At 42.8% G+C, this 18014-nt stretch overlaps 1 protein-coding gene across 1 annotated transcript; it reads right to left on the reverse strand.

Annotated features, from left to right (window-relative positions):
• Positions 1-7532: 7532 nt before the first annotated feature.
• On the reverse strand, positions 7533-17137 carry LOC104516897 (membrane-bound O-acyltransferase domain-containing protein 2). The gene is made up of 5 exons (XM_010161395.1): positions 17024-17137; positions 16616-16680; positions 11691-11823; positions 9233-9384; positions 7533-8674 (listed from the first exon to the last, which is right to left on the reverse strand). The coding sequence occupies exons 2-5, from the start codon at positions 16660-16662 to the stop codon at positions 8452-8454; spliced, it is 555 nt and encodes a 184-aa protein (XP_010159697.1). The 5' UTR covers positions 16663-16680; positions 17024-17137; the 3' UTR covers positions 7533-8451.
• Between the last annotated feature and the right edge of the window lie 877 nt (positions 17138-18014).

Consider the following 18014-nt stretch of genomic DNA (forward strand, 5'->3'; position numbering starts at 1 on the left):
CGTGTTGCTTCTTGTGTGACAACCCCAACAGTACAGCAGGCAACGGAGGGCAAGCCAGGGGATTTATCACAGACCACCACACTCCAAATAAAAGGAAAGCTGGCATGGAATTCTCCCCCGTGAAAGACTTGATTGGTAATTAACTTAATCTAGGTGTCCCATCAGGAAATCACTGGGAAAACATTGCTTTAGGCATGTGTGATACAGCAGCAGTTTGGGGTTTCTCTCACACTTGATTTGGATTTAAACATTTTTCTTATGACAGCAGAATACCTGGAATCAAAGTGTGGAGAGTCCTTTTACTCTCACAGTTCCTTTAGTTGGGAGAGATAACGAGTACCCTACCCAGAGAAGTAACTCTTTTGCTCCTGGATATGACCATCCCAGGAAGATCCGCAAGGTGTACTGCCAAGCCCTGCTGAGGGTAGAGGTCTCCAACCCTGATCTAGTGAGTAGGCTGAAGACATCTTCCCTTAGAAGTACTTCTGCATTTTATAGCAAAACATCCTGCGTGTCATCAGGAACCTACTCAGATGGAATGAAGTGAATTACAGACACAGGAAAATATGTGCTGGCTCTGGAAGTTCTTAATCAGGACTCCTTCTGTTCAGTGCCTTAAAGGAGCAGAGTTAAACTCCCATCGTAAGAACCATGAAATTCCCCAACAAGCCTTACCATCCTGAAGTTGCAACAGAAAGCTGTGGTCTATCTTCATCTGTTCAAACGAGCTTTTCACTAAATGCAGTAACAAACACCGAGCTCACCCAGATGCCTTTCACACCCCTGCCCAGCTCCACGGCATGTGCGCACCCGCACCCGAGAGGGCAGTTTCCATTGCCGGCTCTAACTCCTGGCTGAAGTGGCCAAAGTCACCAGGGCTTCTAAAACTGCACCCGTTGCCCTCCGCATTGAAAGGGCAAGTATTGTCATCTCCAATGATAGAGTTTGCTAACGAGAACGCTATACACACAAGGCTCAAAAATGTCATTACTGCAGTAGGGCCTGCGTACAGATGTCGTCACGAGGCTACACTGGCTTCATGAGGTTTGTGCTGAAGCATGAGTATCGGATCAAGAGAAGCGAGGAAGTGATTTGGTATGAGACAGGAAGTGATGGAAAGAGCCCTTGTTTAGTAAAGTCACACAACATCCCTTCTGCTCTGTAACAACCTAAACACACACGGTAAAGAACCTGTAGGTTCAGGAGCCTCAGCCTGCTTTAACGTACCGTCACCAGCCAACAGAAACGACTGTAGTGGGGTCCTCGTCGTCAGGTTTCAAACAGCAAAAATGGCACGTGTACGGTACACGTTTACTCTTGCTTCTTTGGGATCATCAATTAAAGCAGCAACTTGTTCAAAACATCTTGGGTCTGATCTGTTAGTCGTGAAGTTTCCATTCTCAAGCTGAAAATACCTGGGTGGTCACCTTCACAAGCAGTGCATGTCAGGTGGCAACATGCTTTGGGATGGATGGCTTGAAGATGCAGAAGTACCGCTCCCACGGAACAAGAGGCTAGACTTGACGTTCTGTTTACCAGCTCTACTGGAAAATTGCTATATACCTGTATTTGTATGCAACAGCTAAGGAAAACAAATGAAAACAGCAATTTTGAAGCTCCAGACAACAGTGTAAATGCAAGCACTGTCATGTTTAGTGATCTAAAAGGAGAAAGTACATTAAAATAATTGTGTTCTTTAGCACTCAGTAAGACAAAGAATTTAGGAAACCAAGTTCACTTTTTTTTTAAACTACAGTTTAATCAGATTTAAAGACACAAATTAGAAAAAAACATTTATAGGCAAGTTAAAAACACCTTTAAAACATAACAGCATGCTGCTTCTGCAGCACTGCTGGGACAAATTAGAAATAAGTAATTATTAAAATATCACAATCACAGTGTAACTAACAGTGGTATTTTCATTTTACCATACACCAACACTTAGTTTATGGATCTGTTGAAAAATAACACTTTTTAAAAAATATATATTTTGGAATAATAAAAATGAAATTCACCAACAATGCATTATAATCTCAACCAGGAAAGGCAAATTTAGGAATACTGTAGCTATCCACTTTTAGGGGTGTTCTCTCACCTTAACATATGGGGAGTTGGAGGCATAACTACTTCTGCATTGAGGTAAAACTATTCCCTTGAATGTGTAACCAAGGCAGGAAAGAACAAAGTTCCCTATTTTAAATTCTTAAGTTGAATAACTTAATTAACAACATCTTGGCATTATGCTATATTTACCCATCTTACACCATCGTTCATTCAACACTTTTCGCATGTTCTTTTCTAACTGATCTAGAACGCGCCCGAGGTCGGGGGTTTAAGAACAACTACCTAATGACTACTGTATCATTTTGACACCTTTGTCACAGTAAGACACATTGGATGAGTCTTCATAGAAACGGTCAACACCACCGGACAAAGAAAAGCTGTAAAGAGAACCGATGAACACATAGAAAGGCAAAATATGCAGAGGCAAATACTCCAAAAGACTGCTGGACCTTTGATGTGTAGCGCTGCACCATCCTGATCACCGGTCCCTAGGCACCCTGCTTCTCTGCTTTTCTGTTTCAGATTACATCGTCCCAGTTTGGAAGCCTAATCCGACTGGAGCACGGCCCGCAGCCACGATGCGCCGTAGCGAAACCCACATGAAAATCCAGCTTAGGGTATTTCTCCCTCAGAGAACGAAAGGGGAGGAGGTTGCGCAGAGGTCTCTTTTGCCAGGAGGATCTCTTGGAATAGGTGCTGGACTGAGCCACTCTTAATAGAGAAAGGTTCCTCCCGAAGCGGCCCGAGCTCATGTCCCAGCCACGCATCTGAACTCGCCTGCTGTGTTCACAGCCTGCAGCAGAATACCCTGGAAAGGTTGCTCTGCAACAGAGTGAAAGAAGCCCTTCACTCTCCCCTTAAAGTGCCGCCAACAGATTCTATTTTCACTGCAGGGAGCAGAAAGCTCACCTGGCGGGCTCAACACCAGCCTCACCAGAATATCGATATGGTCTGTTTTAAGTACGTTTACGCACACTCTGTGTCACTACAGTCTGTCAAAGCATAAAGTTTACACAGTGCTTGTATGGATATGCACACGGATTTAGAGAAACGTAAACACATCTAAAGCCAAGAACAGGACACACAGAAGATGAAGTGGCAAAATGTGCTTTTGCACATTTGTATATCTAAAGTGTGCAAAATTGTGTTTTAAATATTCCACAGAATGAAAATTGACACAGTTGATGGTTAGGTCTTCTAAAAAACATACAAAAAGCTCATCTGAAAACAAGTTTTTACGCAACTGGGGTTTTTTCCCCATCGAGTTTTGACCGTAATAAGCAACTGTGGCGATGTTTTCAGTTGTCACCTTGCAGGGTGACTTTGTGGATGCCTGGATTTCCTGATGTTTACAGAACGCCTAGGCTGAGAGAGCAAGCGCATCAAAAATCCAGGCAGATGTAGCACAGAGCAGCTGCAGCCTGGGTCACAAGCAAGCAGATCCTCTGCCAAGCCCTGCATTAGGGTTAGCTCCCGCCAGGAACACAGGCAAACCCTCCCGGCCTCCAACGGGACACGTTCTAGCCAGAGACTCCTTCACAGCCAGCTTTTCCACCGCCACTGTGAGGAGGATCAAGACCAACAGTGCAAACCAGCTTAGATCCAGACAGATCTGGTAATCTAGTGAGAGTAGGCTCGATTCACTAGTGTATCTGCTTAGACACTTCCTCAGCGTAGCATTTAACTACTTGTTCAAGCACTGACAGCCAATTGGTTTTTTAGAATAGGAAACTTAAAAATACTCCCAAGTGCTGTTCCAAGCACTACTCGAACTAAACACACACAGGAAGGCTAATCACGTAGTGAAACGCTGTGATGAATCAGCACAGACCCAACGTGCACTTTTAATCTGCAGAGTCTGCATCGTATCAACAGCCTTACATTCATTTCCACCTGTTTTTCTAACACTGACTTCTTTCCAAATTTTCACTGAAAACAGAAGAATTCTCACACCTGAATTCAGAATTCAATGAGAATTATCAAGTGAAGGACGTAAGGATAAGGGCAATGGAAGCCTACATTATTTTGACTTGTGCTTTTCAACTTCTTCATCATGGAAGGCCAACTTATAAAGTTGAGCATGTGAAAGTTTGCACGTAAGCAACAGTGACCCATTTGCAGGCATAGGGGAGGACACGTCTAACCATGTATTTAAACAAACTGTCAACAATTAGTTTGCAAGGTTGCTGAGAGAAAGAGCTGGACTTTTCAACGTAATTTTGATATGAATTTGACAGGAGGCGAGAATCTCAAAGCTCTCCCCTGCATCAGAGGACGTTTTGCCACTAACCAATGCCACCAAGAGAGGCACAAATGCCTGATGCGCACCCTGTCGCATAAGCGTAGCATTTATAGACATATTCCTTATTCCCATGGGGGAAACAGAACAAGGTTTTAAGTGTAAAATTCCTCTAATAAATAATACACTGTCAAAGCCCATACCACAAGTCGGCGTAGAGCAGGGAACACAGAAGGAATGATTTGCTATCAGGAGCGTACTGAAATGCATACGGATGCTTTGACACGGCAATGTATTTTGAAGTGTCACCTATTCCTGAAATCTTGCCTGCATGTCACCTTAAGGGATGGCCATGGAAGAGTAAGTTTCCTGAATAAGAAGGGCGTATCTGTAAGAGCTAACAAAGCCTTCCCGATCACAACAGTAGTAGGCACCACTGAAAGTATTATTTAAATATACTCTATAGATTTCTTCCATCAATACAGAATCATAAAGGTTGAAGAAGGTTAAGCAAAAAAATAGTTACTATCAGGGTGACCAAATCTACTAACATTAACCCCTTAAGTGCCTGAAAAAACTGTTCACAATAGGCAAATATCTGCAAAGCACCATAAAACGATATGTCGTATTTACTTTTCAGAGTGAGCCGATGCGCAATACAGAAAACACTTTCACTTTTTGGATATACATTAGTTAATCAGTGAAAGAATACTTAAAACTATGTTTCCTTCATGCCCAAAACACTTCTAGGAAATTTACTTCCTACTATTTTTCTCAGCAAGAGCAACAGCAAATCACCATCATCCTTTCCAGTTCAATACTGTGAAGTGATGTGTGTAAAACCTCAAAGTTTCTGAAGAGGAGGCTGAATTGGGCTTGTTCAGCCTGGAGAAGAGAAGGCGCCGGGGAGACCTTATTGCAGCCTTCCAGTGCCTGAAGGGGCTACAAGGAAGCTGGGGGGGACTTTTTACAAGGGCCTGTAGTGACAGGACAAGGGGTAACGGGATTAAATTGAAAGTGGGGAGGTTTAGATTAGATATCAGGAAGAAGTTCTTCCCGGAGAGGGTGGTGAGGCACTGAACAGGTTGCCCAGGGAAGCTGTGGATGCCCCATCCCTGGAAGTGTTCAAGGCCAGGCTGGATGAGGCTTTGAGCAACCTGGTCTAGTGGAAGGTGTCCCTGCCCATGGCAGGGGGGTTGGAACTAGATGGTCTTTCAGGTCCCTTCCAACCCAAACCATTCTGTGATTCTACGAAAGCATCGGGGCTGGCTCTCCTCTTGACTTCCTGACCCAATGGATACAGAGGATCCAGTGCGCTAGCAAGGCAGAAAACTAGCACAGCAGAGGGAAAGCGACACCACCAACAAAACCCCGGGTTGACTCAAATCAGAGCACTGAAACAAAACACCTCTCCCCATAGTCCTCAGGATAATTCGTTTGTATGAAGAGCAGATTTTGGTTCAAAGAACTTGTATATTCAGCAATGACATTCCAAGGGTAAATTCTAGGATACTACACTTAAAGCCAAATACTGTGCAGCACCAATGGTCTTCATTTTCTTGTGTGGCCATTGTTTAAGGGGTTCAAATCACGAAGAAGAAAGCAATTGTATTGCGCGCGGACACCAGTCATGTCCCGTTCTGAAACCCACACCTTGCCCCCCTGTGCCCACCTAAAGCATCTCCAGCATATTCTGTTAGCTGTTTTAACTGCCCCAGACGCACAGGTTCTGGACACAGTGTACCTGTGAATTCCCGCTCACTGCAGTACCAGTCTCCACTACCCGAAACTGCTGCTCTTTCGGGAGCGCTTACAACTGGTTTCCCATTTCGTGACGAAGAACCAGTAAGGCTCCGTCGCGCACAGGGGCACGCGTGCCAAAGCAAGAACACAAGAGTGCCAGGACATCAATGGGAAAAGCGGCACATTAGCTGTTGCACTGGCATCCCAAAGTGCTTGGTCGGGTGGATATGCAGACCACACCAACGAGAGGGATTTAAGTTCAACAGCAACAAATGCTGAAAGAATCAACCCTAATTCTACTCACCCACCCAGAAACGTGCAATTCTGATTCGTTATTTTATGTAAGCATCCCTTCAAGAACAGAAAGTGGAAAAATGCCTTTCCTGGTTCTGTATCTAGCAAGGATAATCAAAGAAGCCAGTGTGCCCTTATGAAGAACAGAAAAAACACAATGCCATGTCCAAAAGGCATAGGACAACCCCCACCCCACGTAAGGGGACATCTACTGGGGTCAGCAAAGTAAGGATTCAGAAGTCAGACTATTTCACCTTACTACAGCTGTTACTGAAACAACGAACATCCCTGCTCACCCCAACACTCGTCTACTCTCGTTCCATATTTAGTTCCCCCTGTCTAACTGTGTAGGTTAATTAGCGCTAGCCTACGTACAGGGAAAAGGTTTGTTATCCTCCTGGAGTTCTAGGCAAGGAGCCAGCAGCCAGCCAGAACTGTCACCTCAAGGAAACAACTCTGACCTGGCTTAGGAGCTCCTTTGGAGGGCAAGCCAGAAGTACGGAGCCTGGTTTTGCACGGTAGTATCCCCAGAGCTGAGGGCCATGACTGCACTTCTGCTCCTAAGAATATTCACCCCACTAGTGCCAGATATTTGATGAAAAACGGAAGGTTCAAAATGTTATGACAAAGTTTGTCTCATCCGTTTGCAGGTTATTAATCGACAAGCTGCATTATTTTTCTCTGGTAGTATTTTGTGCCAGTTTTAAAGCTAAAAAAACCCCATGTGGATAAACAGTTTGTGTTTACTTAAAAGAATTTATATGAAAATATGGAATATAAGCAATTAAAATGTAGCCCTTTAACAGCAGTAATCTAGCAGGGATTATCATCACAATAAATGGCCTGGAACAGGTATAACCGCTGCAGCATCCCCTCGACATGCTTCCATAATTCAGTGAGTCAGATACTCCGAAGGATTCCTCCGTTTTCGTTACGCTACCCGCAAACCTGACATGAGCTTTGCATCTGAAACTCTAAAGAAAAAGGCTTTTCTTCAAATTCATATACTTCTTTGGAAAAAGGGCCACTCATTACCAAGCCTACCGAAACTGGTCATGATGGTAATTTCACGTTTGACTACCTGTGCACTGGAGCTCAAGGTAATTTTGCTACTTTATGCTGAAAGCATCACCGACTCACTACTGTATGCCTGAAAATTCAAAACAACTTGAACTATTAAAAATCATGTTTTGTAACGCAGTTCTATTTTAGAACAAGTGTTTCTGGTATTTAAGGGTATAAATGCACTTTCACTGAAATCCCACTGCTTGCACATTGTCTTCCGTGTCCCACGGCTGCCTTTCCTTCTCCAGCTGCAAAGCCCACTTGGCAGTGTTGCATTGGTTTTCAAAGTAAAAGAAACCCAGGTTAGAGCTATCACGCCCTGGGAAAGGTCATCCATCAGGTGCTTTATTTTTTTCCAATCCATTCGAAGGGCTACGTGTAATTATACTCTTCATCAGAGCAACCTAACTCTAATTTGGCATCAGTAACGTTTACAGTTCTGAAACGTACTGTCATAGTCAGAGATACTTTAAGAAAACCCTCCAAATACTGAGATGCTTATTGCAATTCCCTTTTAAAGATGCAAAAGCCTTCTAACGGCTTCGCATTTCCTATTTTTGTCTTCTTTACAGCATACAGCATTAAATATTTGCCATATGCTTTTCCACATCCAACTTGAAAATGCCCACTTAGAAACGGTATTTCAGTAAATAGAGGGTTTAAGGCAAGTGATTCATTTTGGAAAAATTCATTTCCATTCGTTAAGCCTAGATGGACGCAATTTGATTCCACCCCATCAGTGCCTTGGGATACACAACGTACATTCGGCAAAGGGCACACAGATGACCCTGTGGACATACGTTGCAAGTCCTGAGTGCCCATTGAAATAATGGTCGTCTCTTTGTATAAGGCGTGACCCACAGGGACATGGCATGGGAGGGGTTAATTTGTTTTGTTTCCAGTCTTGCTATTGTATGTGATTTTCCTAGGTAACGCATTCTTTTCTTACTAAACATCTTTGCAAACAAATACAAACCCCTTTAAAAGGTGCTAAAAATGGGTTTCTGAAAACATACAAAATATATTCATCATAGTTATTTCCTCAATCACTGTTTTAATGTTTGATATCTGCAGGTTATTTCTTGTTTCTGACCAAAACTATTATTTGTTGTGGAAAAACTGTTCTTTTGCAAAAGATTTTCTTCTTCTAGTTTTTTGGACCATGAGGGCTGGACGCTTTCAGGCTTTTTACTTCCTTTTTGAGTTCTTTTCAGTGGAAATACCAACAACACCAGGATGCTGGCAATATGAAGACAGAAATAGCAGGAGCTAAAAAACAAACACAGATAACAGTAATTCAGTAACAGAAGGATGATTAAGGAATAAACTGTCAAAACCTACTTGCGTACAGTATTTTGCTCGTAAGACAGGGAGACATGAATATTTCCTTTAAGAAACGTAAAGAGGGGGAAATCAGAAATCATAGCATCATAGGAGCCTTCCCTCAGTACTCAGTGCTGTAGGAGAGATGTAAAGTGAGGAGGAGTCTGCTTTCAAGTATTTTTCACAAGTCATCACATAGTCTCACTATAAAACAGTTCAGGTGCGTATCAGTAACCTCAAAGGCACCCTTCTGGTTTGGTTTTTGGTTGGGGTTTTTTCTTCCCCGCTCCAGGAAAATAAGCCTACCACGGCAGGACAACAAGAGCACTCTGTGGGTTCTCATACGCAACACACACTATGCTCAAGCAGTGGAACAGAAATACAGTTTGCCCAGCTAACAGATCAATCTTTTAATTAGCAGTAAAACAGCTCTAGAAATCTTATGCAGCAGAAAATACTTCTATTCAGAGTTAAAAAGAAAGGAAACAGGTAGAATATGCTTACCTGTAAAAGGTGAAAGAGGGTTTCACAGAGAGCAGTACAAATGGCACGACTGTGTAACTTATTGCTAATTGAGTTGCCATCCATGTTAGGATATCATAACACAGTTTAACAGCAGGAGAGTCAACAAAATAGTGTCTGATATTGTTTCTGATCTGAAAAAGCAGATAATAGTAAGTTAGCTTAGGAAGATGCTCTGAGAGCTATCTTGCTGTACAGAGCTTGAACACTTCCAGGGATGGGGCATCCACAGCTTCTCTGGGCAACCTGTGCCAGTGCCTCACCACCCTCTCCGGGAAGAACTTCTTCCTGATATCTAATCTAAATCTCCTCACTTTCAATTCAAACCCGCTACCCCTTGTCCTGTCACTACAGGCCCTTGTAAAAAGTCCCCCCCAGCTTCCTTGTAGCCCCTTCAGGTACTGGAAGGCTGCAATAAGGTCTCCCTGGAGCCTTCTCTTCTCCAGGCTGGACAAGCCCAACTCTCACAGCCTTTCATCATAGGAGAGGCTGAGTTTTCTTTTGTTTGTGAAATTCTGTTCCAACAATGGGAATACCAAAGGTATTTTAAAAATCCGAACCCCACACAGGTTTAGGTTCAGTTTTATTTAAGTCTAAAAAGACACCAGTAGATCTTCTCCTTCCTATGACTGAACTTTTCCCCTTGCTCACCCTCCTATTTGCTGACAAGCCAAGTCGGGCTCAATTCAGCCTTTGTCCCTTGGTATCACGGCTGCCACCTTCTGGCCGCCTGCACTGAGGGTGCTCCTCTTTGAAAAGCCGCACACCAGAGGACCCAGTTCAGCTTCTCCAACCTTCCATCTCTTTAGAACTCCGGGTCTAAAGAACGTGTCCGAGGCTAGCTCCTGCTGATTTCAGTTTTTACATTAAAATCATTTTACCCTTCCTGTCCTCCTTACCCAAATTCCCCTGTAGAGACCACATTCTCACTCAGTCTTTGTTTAGCTAAGCAAAGTAAAACAAGTCATTCTGACCACAAACCCTTTGTCCTGCCATCTCCCCCCAGTTCTCTCCTACAGTCACGTACGACTTGTTCCTGTGGTCTCTAGAACTTGGGTGAAGCTTCCCAGAACTTCTTGTAGAGATATCTAGGATTTTAGGACTCGAAGGACAACTTTCAAGATACATCTATAATTGCCCCTAGTAAGCACTTGACTATGAAATGTGTAATGATTAATGGGAGTAATACTAGTTGAATACATGCTTAGGCATGATAGAAGAGAGTGTGGGTCAAAGCTGGCAAACGTTGCAGTAAAGGCTAGCAGAGACAAATAACAAACATGCTGAAGTACCTCCAACTTATCAGCTGATCTTAAGTATCTGTTAAATCCCGAACTCAAAATATTTTTATTTAATATCCTACTGATTGGTAAAAATGAAATGACTCCAACGCAGCTTGCTAGCAAAGCCCAGGATGAAGTGCAGAGAGCACTCTGATTTACTGGACTGCCTGAGAGAACACAACCACTTTTACCTGTGAACTGTCCCTGACCCTTGGCTTTTGCACCAGCCCCTGGCTGCTAAGTGTCAAAAGCTCACCATGACAGAGTCAGGAAGCGAGCTATACCTATTGCTGAGAAAGGAGTCGATTCTGTCAAACAAGGACTATACCCACATCTCTGAAGGAGGAGGAGGAAGCATCTGCTTTATTGGTGCTGGTAACCATCTACGTCTGAAGTACCGCCTTCCCCACGCTGTTGGAGCAACAAAGAGCAGTCTGCTCCATTTCTTACTCTCCTGGTTCTTCCAAGAGAGAAGCGGTCTGCTACACTGCTCTGAGCTACACCATGTTTGTTTGTTCCTCTTTCTCACTGGGTAGCTGCTAAGCCTGCCTCTGCTCTTGGGCAGCTTTCCCAAGCGGAACGTCGAGATTTCTTGGCAGATTTGCTGGTTCCATATAGTTCCGAGCAGCAGCTGCAAAAGCTTGTCAACGTGACTGCGCTGCTGGCTGCCCGATTTTGAACAGTAACTGCACCAGAGTTTATCTGCTGGTTGAGGGAGAGCATTCTTTAGCTACCATCTTTACAGCAGTACTGAAGAGAAATCAGAGAGAGGGAGTACTCCATGAATATATAGCACTGACCCCCACATTTTAAGCTACTCATCATCAGTGATTTTTTCATCATTGGAAAGTTTTATCCAAATGATCGTAGATAACATCCCCCCTGTTGAGCCTGACTTAGCCATACATGAGCAGTTAACAGACAGGAAGAGCTTCCACAGGAGAGAAGCTACAAAGATGTTACAGTCCATGTACAGTCTTGTTCCCACCAACCCCTCCTTGTAATTAGTAATTCCCACTGCTCTCCTAACTGAAAAAGTAAACGACGCTGTCAGACAGACTGCATCTCCCCTGTAAAGTGCACCTTTGGGCTACAGAACACAACCAGTTTTCTTCTACAAAGCGTATTATTTCAGATGATACTTGGTTGGTACTTACAGCTCGTGCTGCTAGTGTCATTAGTACTCCTGTTAAAAATGTTAAATAATATCCTGGGTAAACCCCGTGCCAGATGGCGGAAAGGATGAAGGTTTGGATCGTTGGGCTGAAGGTGGCTCGCTCGTAGCACACTCTAGCAAGTCAAAGACAATTCAAGACAACGTGAAACAAATCACCAACAACTTTACCCATTACCATCTGTCCATTTATACTTTTAGCAATTTCACCTCCAACACATCATTTGCAATGCAACTGCAGTTTACTATTATTTAACAATGTTGCTGCTACTGACCTGCAGAAAATACGTAAAGCTACTCACAGTCCCCAATGTAACCCCTCAGTGCTACCCAGTGCCATCACAGAGGGTACTCATTTCTAACCAAGTGATAAACACGCACCTGAAGATGGGTGTTGGATGGCTCAACCCTTATTAAGGCCAAGAACGTGTTTGAAAAGCTACGATGGACAGCACAGTCTACCCCGCAAACTCCTGCAATGGGTCAGGTACACAAACATTTCATAAAGGAAAGCAGCTTATAGAAGGAGGGGAAGACTAACAGCTACCTTCAATGTTGAGTAACAGAGACTGAAAACTTGTCTGTGTAAGGCAATTGGGTGAGCACAATGATGAAATTATAATTAATGAATCCAGGAATGTGAGAATTATCAAATAAGGAAAATGCTGAACTCTGCTATTTAAAAACCAAGATTCTGAACTATTAGGCGAGGTCCTAAAGCGAGGATTTCTAGAAGGAAGAAGGGAAAAAGGAATCCAAGAAAGGTAGTTTCTAGAAGACAACATCAAATGACACAGTGACAAACCATCATGATGTGGAAGAATGATAGGAAACATGGTAAGGTCCTGATATGGCTTCATCAAGAGTTCTGTAATGTCTGTAATGATCTGAAAACCAAAAAGCAATAGGAAATATGGAAACAGATGCACACTAACATGAATCAAAAATAAACAGCACAAGCATGCATGAACACAAATCTAAGGCTAGCAGACAAAAATGAGTTTTAACTAAAAGAGGCCATAGATACCAGCGTGTAAAAAGGGTTTATAAACATACAGCAAGTGATGGAGAAAGAGAAGAGAATGCACATCTATCATCCGAAGAAGACAACAAGCTGATGATAGAGGGGGCCAAAGCATTCACTACTAACGTAACTACTTGACTACAACTTCTGTATATACGCAAGACAGCTGAGGCCAAGTGATACACTCAGTGTTAAGAAGGTAAAGAGGCAGGATCTGATAGAATAATATAGTTTATTCCAGACATAAGTTTTATCCCTCAGTGCAGGGTGCCAGCACAGCCCTCTCCCCCTGCCAAAGGGCTTTGCTAACCACGCCCGTTAAGATGAGAATATGAGGCTAATGCGTAGTACGCAAAGCCCGAGTACACATCGGTGGACATTTGCCCCAAACTGACCACCCTAAAGACAGCTTCACTGGCCAGAATAAACAGTAAGCAGTGAATTCCAAAGAGACTTTTGAGACAAAAAAAAATTAAATCTGTCAGCCTAGAAAGTGCAAAAGCACTAGGAAAATTTGTAACAAGTCCAGGAGACACCTTGGAGCAAAATACCAGTCATCAACCCTGGGGTGACACTGCCAGGAGTCGCTCCGCCAGCATCAGCCCGTGTCTGGGCCAGGACAGAGCATCCTCCCTGGCAGCCAGTGAGCAGCCTGCAGCCGGCTGGGAGACTGGCAGCGCGGCAATCAGTACCCAGGGAGCAGTATCTCACCCCTACCAGCTGCAGGCACACAAACTCCTGCCAGGCTCTAACTGCATGTGGGTCGGCAGGGTCACAGAGAGCTGGAGCACCCACATCTGCATCACGCAGCGCCTACTAGTGGGGGCCCCTCACTTCCAGAATGGGTGGGTTCTTGTATCCCACGTCCTCGGGACTGGAGGCGCAGTTTGCGTGTAACACGCCTGTGCATGTGATCTTCTTTGAAACTCCTTGGGATTAGTTACAGAAGAGTGTTTAGAAACGTTTATTAAACCAAACACCAAACATGTACAAAGTGTTACCTGTTCTAGCACTGATATTAAATCAGAAAGTGTATTTCACTGACTGGTGGTTAATTATGTCTCTTTAACAAATTGATAAATTCCTTCAATCTTTATCTGGTTCGAAATACTTTAACTAAGCAAATTTTCCCCTGCAAAGCATTCAGGAACTAACAAAACCAAATTAACTAACCAAATTTCAGTTATATCAATGCAAGTCAGATAAGACATATACTAGAAGAAAAGTTATCAAGCTTCAATTTCAAAGAGTAAAAGGTGAGCTTAAACCCCTCCATGGATTTGTCAATAATAAGTGAAGCATTTCAGTGTGATTTGACATTCCCAAAAGCAAACCAAGGAAATATGGTCATCACAACAGGCTGAGAAAATCTATTCAAATTTAAGATTCAGGTTATCTTATCCATAATTTGCCCCAGAAGTGGGAAGATGCAGGCACTGCCTTTGGTCTGGTTTTATACTTTTACTACTAGCTTGGGTAGCAGACTGATAAGTATATTTTTCCATCCTGCCTCCCCCTTCCTTTTTTTTTGGGGCGTGTGTGGACAGAGAGAGCAGAATGATGAAGATCGTCATTTTTTCCTGAACAGAGCACTAGAATACAAAATGATGCTGACAGAATTGTTGATTTCAGAGCATCATTCGAGACTACATCCATGGTATAGGACATCTAGTAAAAAAAAAATGGAAGATGCAAAAGAGCCCCCATCCCTGTAACATCACCAAAATGTGTAGCTGAGTGGGAATATGAATGAGCAGTATGAAACACCGAGTATCAGCTGAGCATGAATCAACCATAGATTGCTGCTGCAGAAAAGACAGATCACAGAATCACAGAATAGTTTGGGTTGGAAGGGACCTTAAAGCCCATCTAGTTCCAACCCCCCTGCCATGGGCAGGGACACCTTCCACTAGACCAGGTTGCTCAAAGCCTCATCCAGCCTGGCCTTGAACACTTCCAGGGATGGGGCATCCACAGCTTCTCTGGGCAACCTGTTCCAGTGCCTCACCACCCTCTCTGTCATACTGTGATGCATTAGAGCGCTCTCTAAAGAGAAGAAAGATAATTAATCCACTCAAATCATTCAACTCTGTCTGTAACAAGCCAGGGAAATATCCTGGAGGTCTTCGCAGAAGGACTACAACCACTCTTAAGATGGCAGGAAGTTTGGAACTATGACAGAAGAGAGCAACCAGAACCACAGAGGTTTTGTAAATATGACCACAGACAAATGGAAAGAGGTATTTTCTTTGGAAAAAGAGGAAGGGACAGGCTGAGGGGAAATGTAACAGCTTCCCTAGTCAGGAAACATTACCATGATATCTATTGTTGATGAATGCTACTAAGTAAATGTTTTACCTTGCAAGCTTGTGACAATAACACCTCTGAACTGCTGTATTTTGTGATCTACATGAAGTGTTTGTTAAACTTCTTGATGATCCGTAGATCCATTAACCCTACTTTTACAAGGAGTTTGCTTTCACACAATCAGGGTTTAAGTCCTGTAATTCTGATGATTTGGTTTCTCTTCAGAGAGTTTCAGAAAACAACAGAACAAATGTTGATGTTCGGTATTTCATGCAAGATAAATGCTTAAGGCATCAGGTACTTCTACAAATGGTAAACAAGCGAGGCATTAAAAGTGGAGGTTTAAAGCAACACGTGAGCTTGTCCTCTATGCAAACTGCTGCAGCTATCCTCAGAGATTCTTCTACAATTGGTCTTAGAAATATTTTTAAAGGAGATGCTTTAATTTTTCTTACATCTTCTTTTAATGTCACCCTGAGCAACTGACGTCCATCTTTTTCTTTCCATTCTTAACAAAAATGCTACTCTTCTTCAGTAAAAAGAGTTTTCTTTTAGAACCATTTAGGAGATCTGAAAGTCTGTTGAAACACAACCTTTTCCTATTAGGTTTTAATATTGATAAACTTCTGTTCTCTAACTAACTTAAAATGCATTTTAAAACAGCTAAATTGCTTATTTGCTTTATTACATGATCCATTTCAATACCTGCAAGCATGCAATTCCTCCCTGCTGACTATCCTAGGCAGAGATTCTATTGCCTACTGAGCCAACCAGAATAATCAGAAAATTCCATTTCTGTTTTCAACTGAGTCAGACAAATACTTAGGGAAGGAATTATGGAAGAAAGAATACACTATGAAGAAATTCAATGGAAGAAACATGCTGTTTCCAACAATCCTAGGATAAAATTCCTGAGTGATCCCAAGATGGAGCTGTCTCAGTTAAACTGCAGCTATTGATAGCAAGACCAACTAAACAGACCGAGAAGGGAAACACCTTCCCCACACTCTTCAAGAACACTTTTTTATTTTCTAATTACCACGGTGTAGTAGAAGCAGGATGATGTCGTTCACTGGGCACTATACCTCTTTCCCAGGCAAGGAAGAAAGTGCATCAGGGGGATATTCATTTGCAATTTGCGTTGACAGCACAGTGCAGGGTGTGACATTTGCCATCGACTCGTTATGGAAGGGGCGCAGAAAGTTCTCTCACAGAATGTATGGAAGTTCCTGTATCACTGTGCAGCTAAAAATAACGCAGAGCTTCCGCAGGCTGAGACACATGTTCTGCCTGCTGCTCTCAGCAACACGCACTACCTTGAAGGCCAAGAGAAAAAGAGAAGGTTGTAGGTTCCCTATGGGCAGTGAAGAAAACTGGTTTCCACCATAACCTGATAGTTTACACTAAGAGAGAAATCCTAAATGCAGAGGCTTTAATTCAAGTGCTACAAGAAGAATGTGCAGGTACTAAATACCCAATGGTTTGTGGGGTTTAACTTTAAATGTTAAATCACCTTCGAAGCAATGTTTATCTAAGAAACTTCAGTGGAGTAAATCTTTCCTTTAAGAAATAAATACCTTTTGAGCCACAGAGCTGTTTGGATATTCCAGTTATCAAGAAACATCTTGAAACTTGTGGAAAACTGTAAAGTAAAGAAAAAATTAATTATCTCTGTAATTGTAAAGTGTTACAGAGTATTTCAAAATTCTGACATACAAATTACAAGACAACCCCAACTCCGTGATGAGTTGAATATGGTATTTACCCAACTACTTAGAATCCCCAAATATACTACAAGTCAACTGGGAAGTAGAACATAGTCAAACAGACTATTTTCCATCCTCTCCTAAGAGCGTGAACACACAATTTCTTACTTAGAATATATCCACTATCTCAAGAAAAGAAAATACATAAGCAAAGTTACCAGGACTACAAGCAGCTACCCACATGGGCATGGTTGTTATTTGAAAGACCCAGAAACAAACCTCTATTTGCTGGATTCTCAGATTTGATATTAGATCCCAACGTGTAACTCCATTTTTATCGTAGCCTCTAAAACCAAACCCTGCTGCATTATTAATTGCATCTGCTGCAATGAAACAAAAAGAAACAAGTCAATTATAAACTGCATGTATTACAAAAATGGTGCATCACACAACATCTACTTTCTTCAAAACATTTATCATATTTTAAAGGCTACATAATTTTTTATTTAACTACTGAGCATCATTGTATTTGACACTTCAAACAAACAAAATAATCCGACCAACACCCCAGCTCTCAATAAAAAAACTTGTGCAAAACCAGAGGAATGAAAAGTAGCACTGTCTGCTTCACAGTACAGACGTCCCCTCTCTCACACCACCTACTCAGACTTGCTTGAGCAGTCTGACAGAAAAACAAGCTCAGTGAGGTGCATCAAGACTACGAAACAGTGGCTGCAGGTGATGATTCCAGATAGTAGTTCAGCGCTCCGAGGCATGTTCTTGCTCTTCGTTCTGCAGGGGTGACGTTTAAAGCATAAAGATACACCGCACCATTCACTTCGAGCAGGTGCCCGGTGACAGCACCACAGAGAGCAGTGCAAAGCTAGCAGAAGACAACAGCAATTTACTAAGCAATGCAGGCTTAGACAGATTTCCACTAATGGCACAAGGCCACTGTTAGTGACACTTCTGAATGCAAGTGTTCACAGTGCGTGTCAAAGCTCAAAGAGTTCAAAGCAAACATTACTTGTCCCTCAGAGAAAAAGCTGCTGTCGTCATCTAGACTATGTAAGAAAATACAAGGGACCTCAGTCTGAACAGCGCCTGGCACTTTCAGTTATCACCTTTCCTCAGCTTTGTCAGCTCAGACACTAATTAGGATGGCCACTTACACCGAAATGAGATGTTCTTCCAAGTATTGCCACTGTTGAGCCAAACACTGGATGGCATGTACCCAATCACGGAATGGTTAGGGTTGGATGTGACCGTA

Source organism: Eurypyga helias, unplaced genomic scaffold, assembly GCF_000690775.1.
Source record: "Eurypyga helias isolate BGI_N326 unplaced genomic scaffold, ASM69077v1 scaffold35220, whole genome shotgun sequence".
Classification (NCBI taxonomy): domain Eukaryota; kingdom Metazoa; phylum Chordata; class Aves; order Eurypygiformes; family Eurypygidae; genus Eurypyga; species Eurypyga helias.

Excerpts from the sequence above, each read along its gene's own strand:
- LOC104516897 (XM_010161395.1), bottom strand. The coding sequence starts at position 16,662 with ATGTTTCTTGATAACTGGAATATCCAAACAGCTCTGTGGCTCAAAAG. Across the intron at positions 11,824-16,615 it reads ACAGCTCTGTGGCTCAAAAG|AGTGTGCTACGAGCGAGCCA; the intron begins GTATTTATTTCT and ends TTGACTTGCTAG. Across the intron at positions 9,385-11,690 it reads TGACACTAGCAGCACGAGCT|ATCAGAAACAATATCAGACA; the intron begins GTAAGTACCAAC and ends CTGCTTTTTCAG.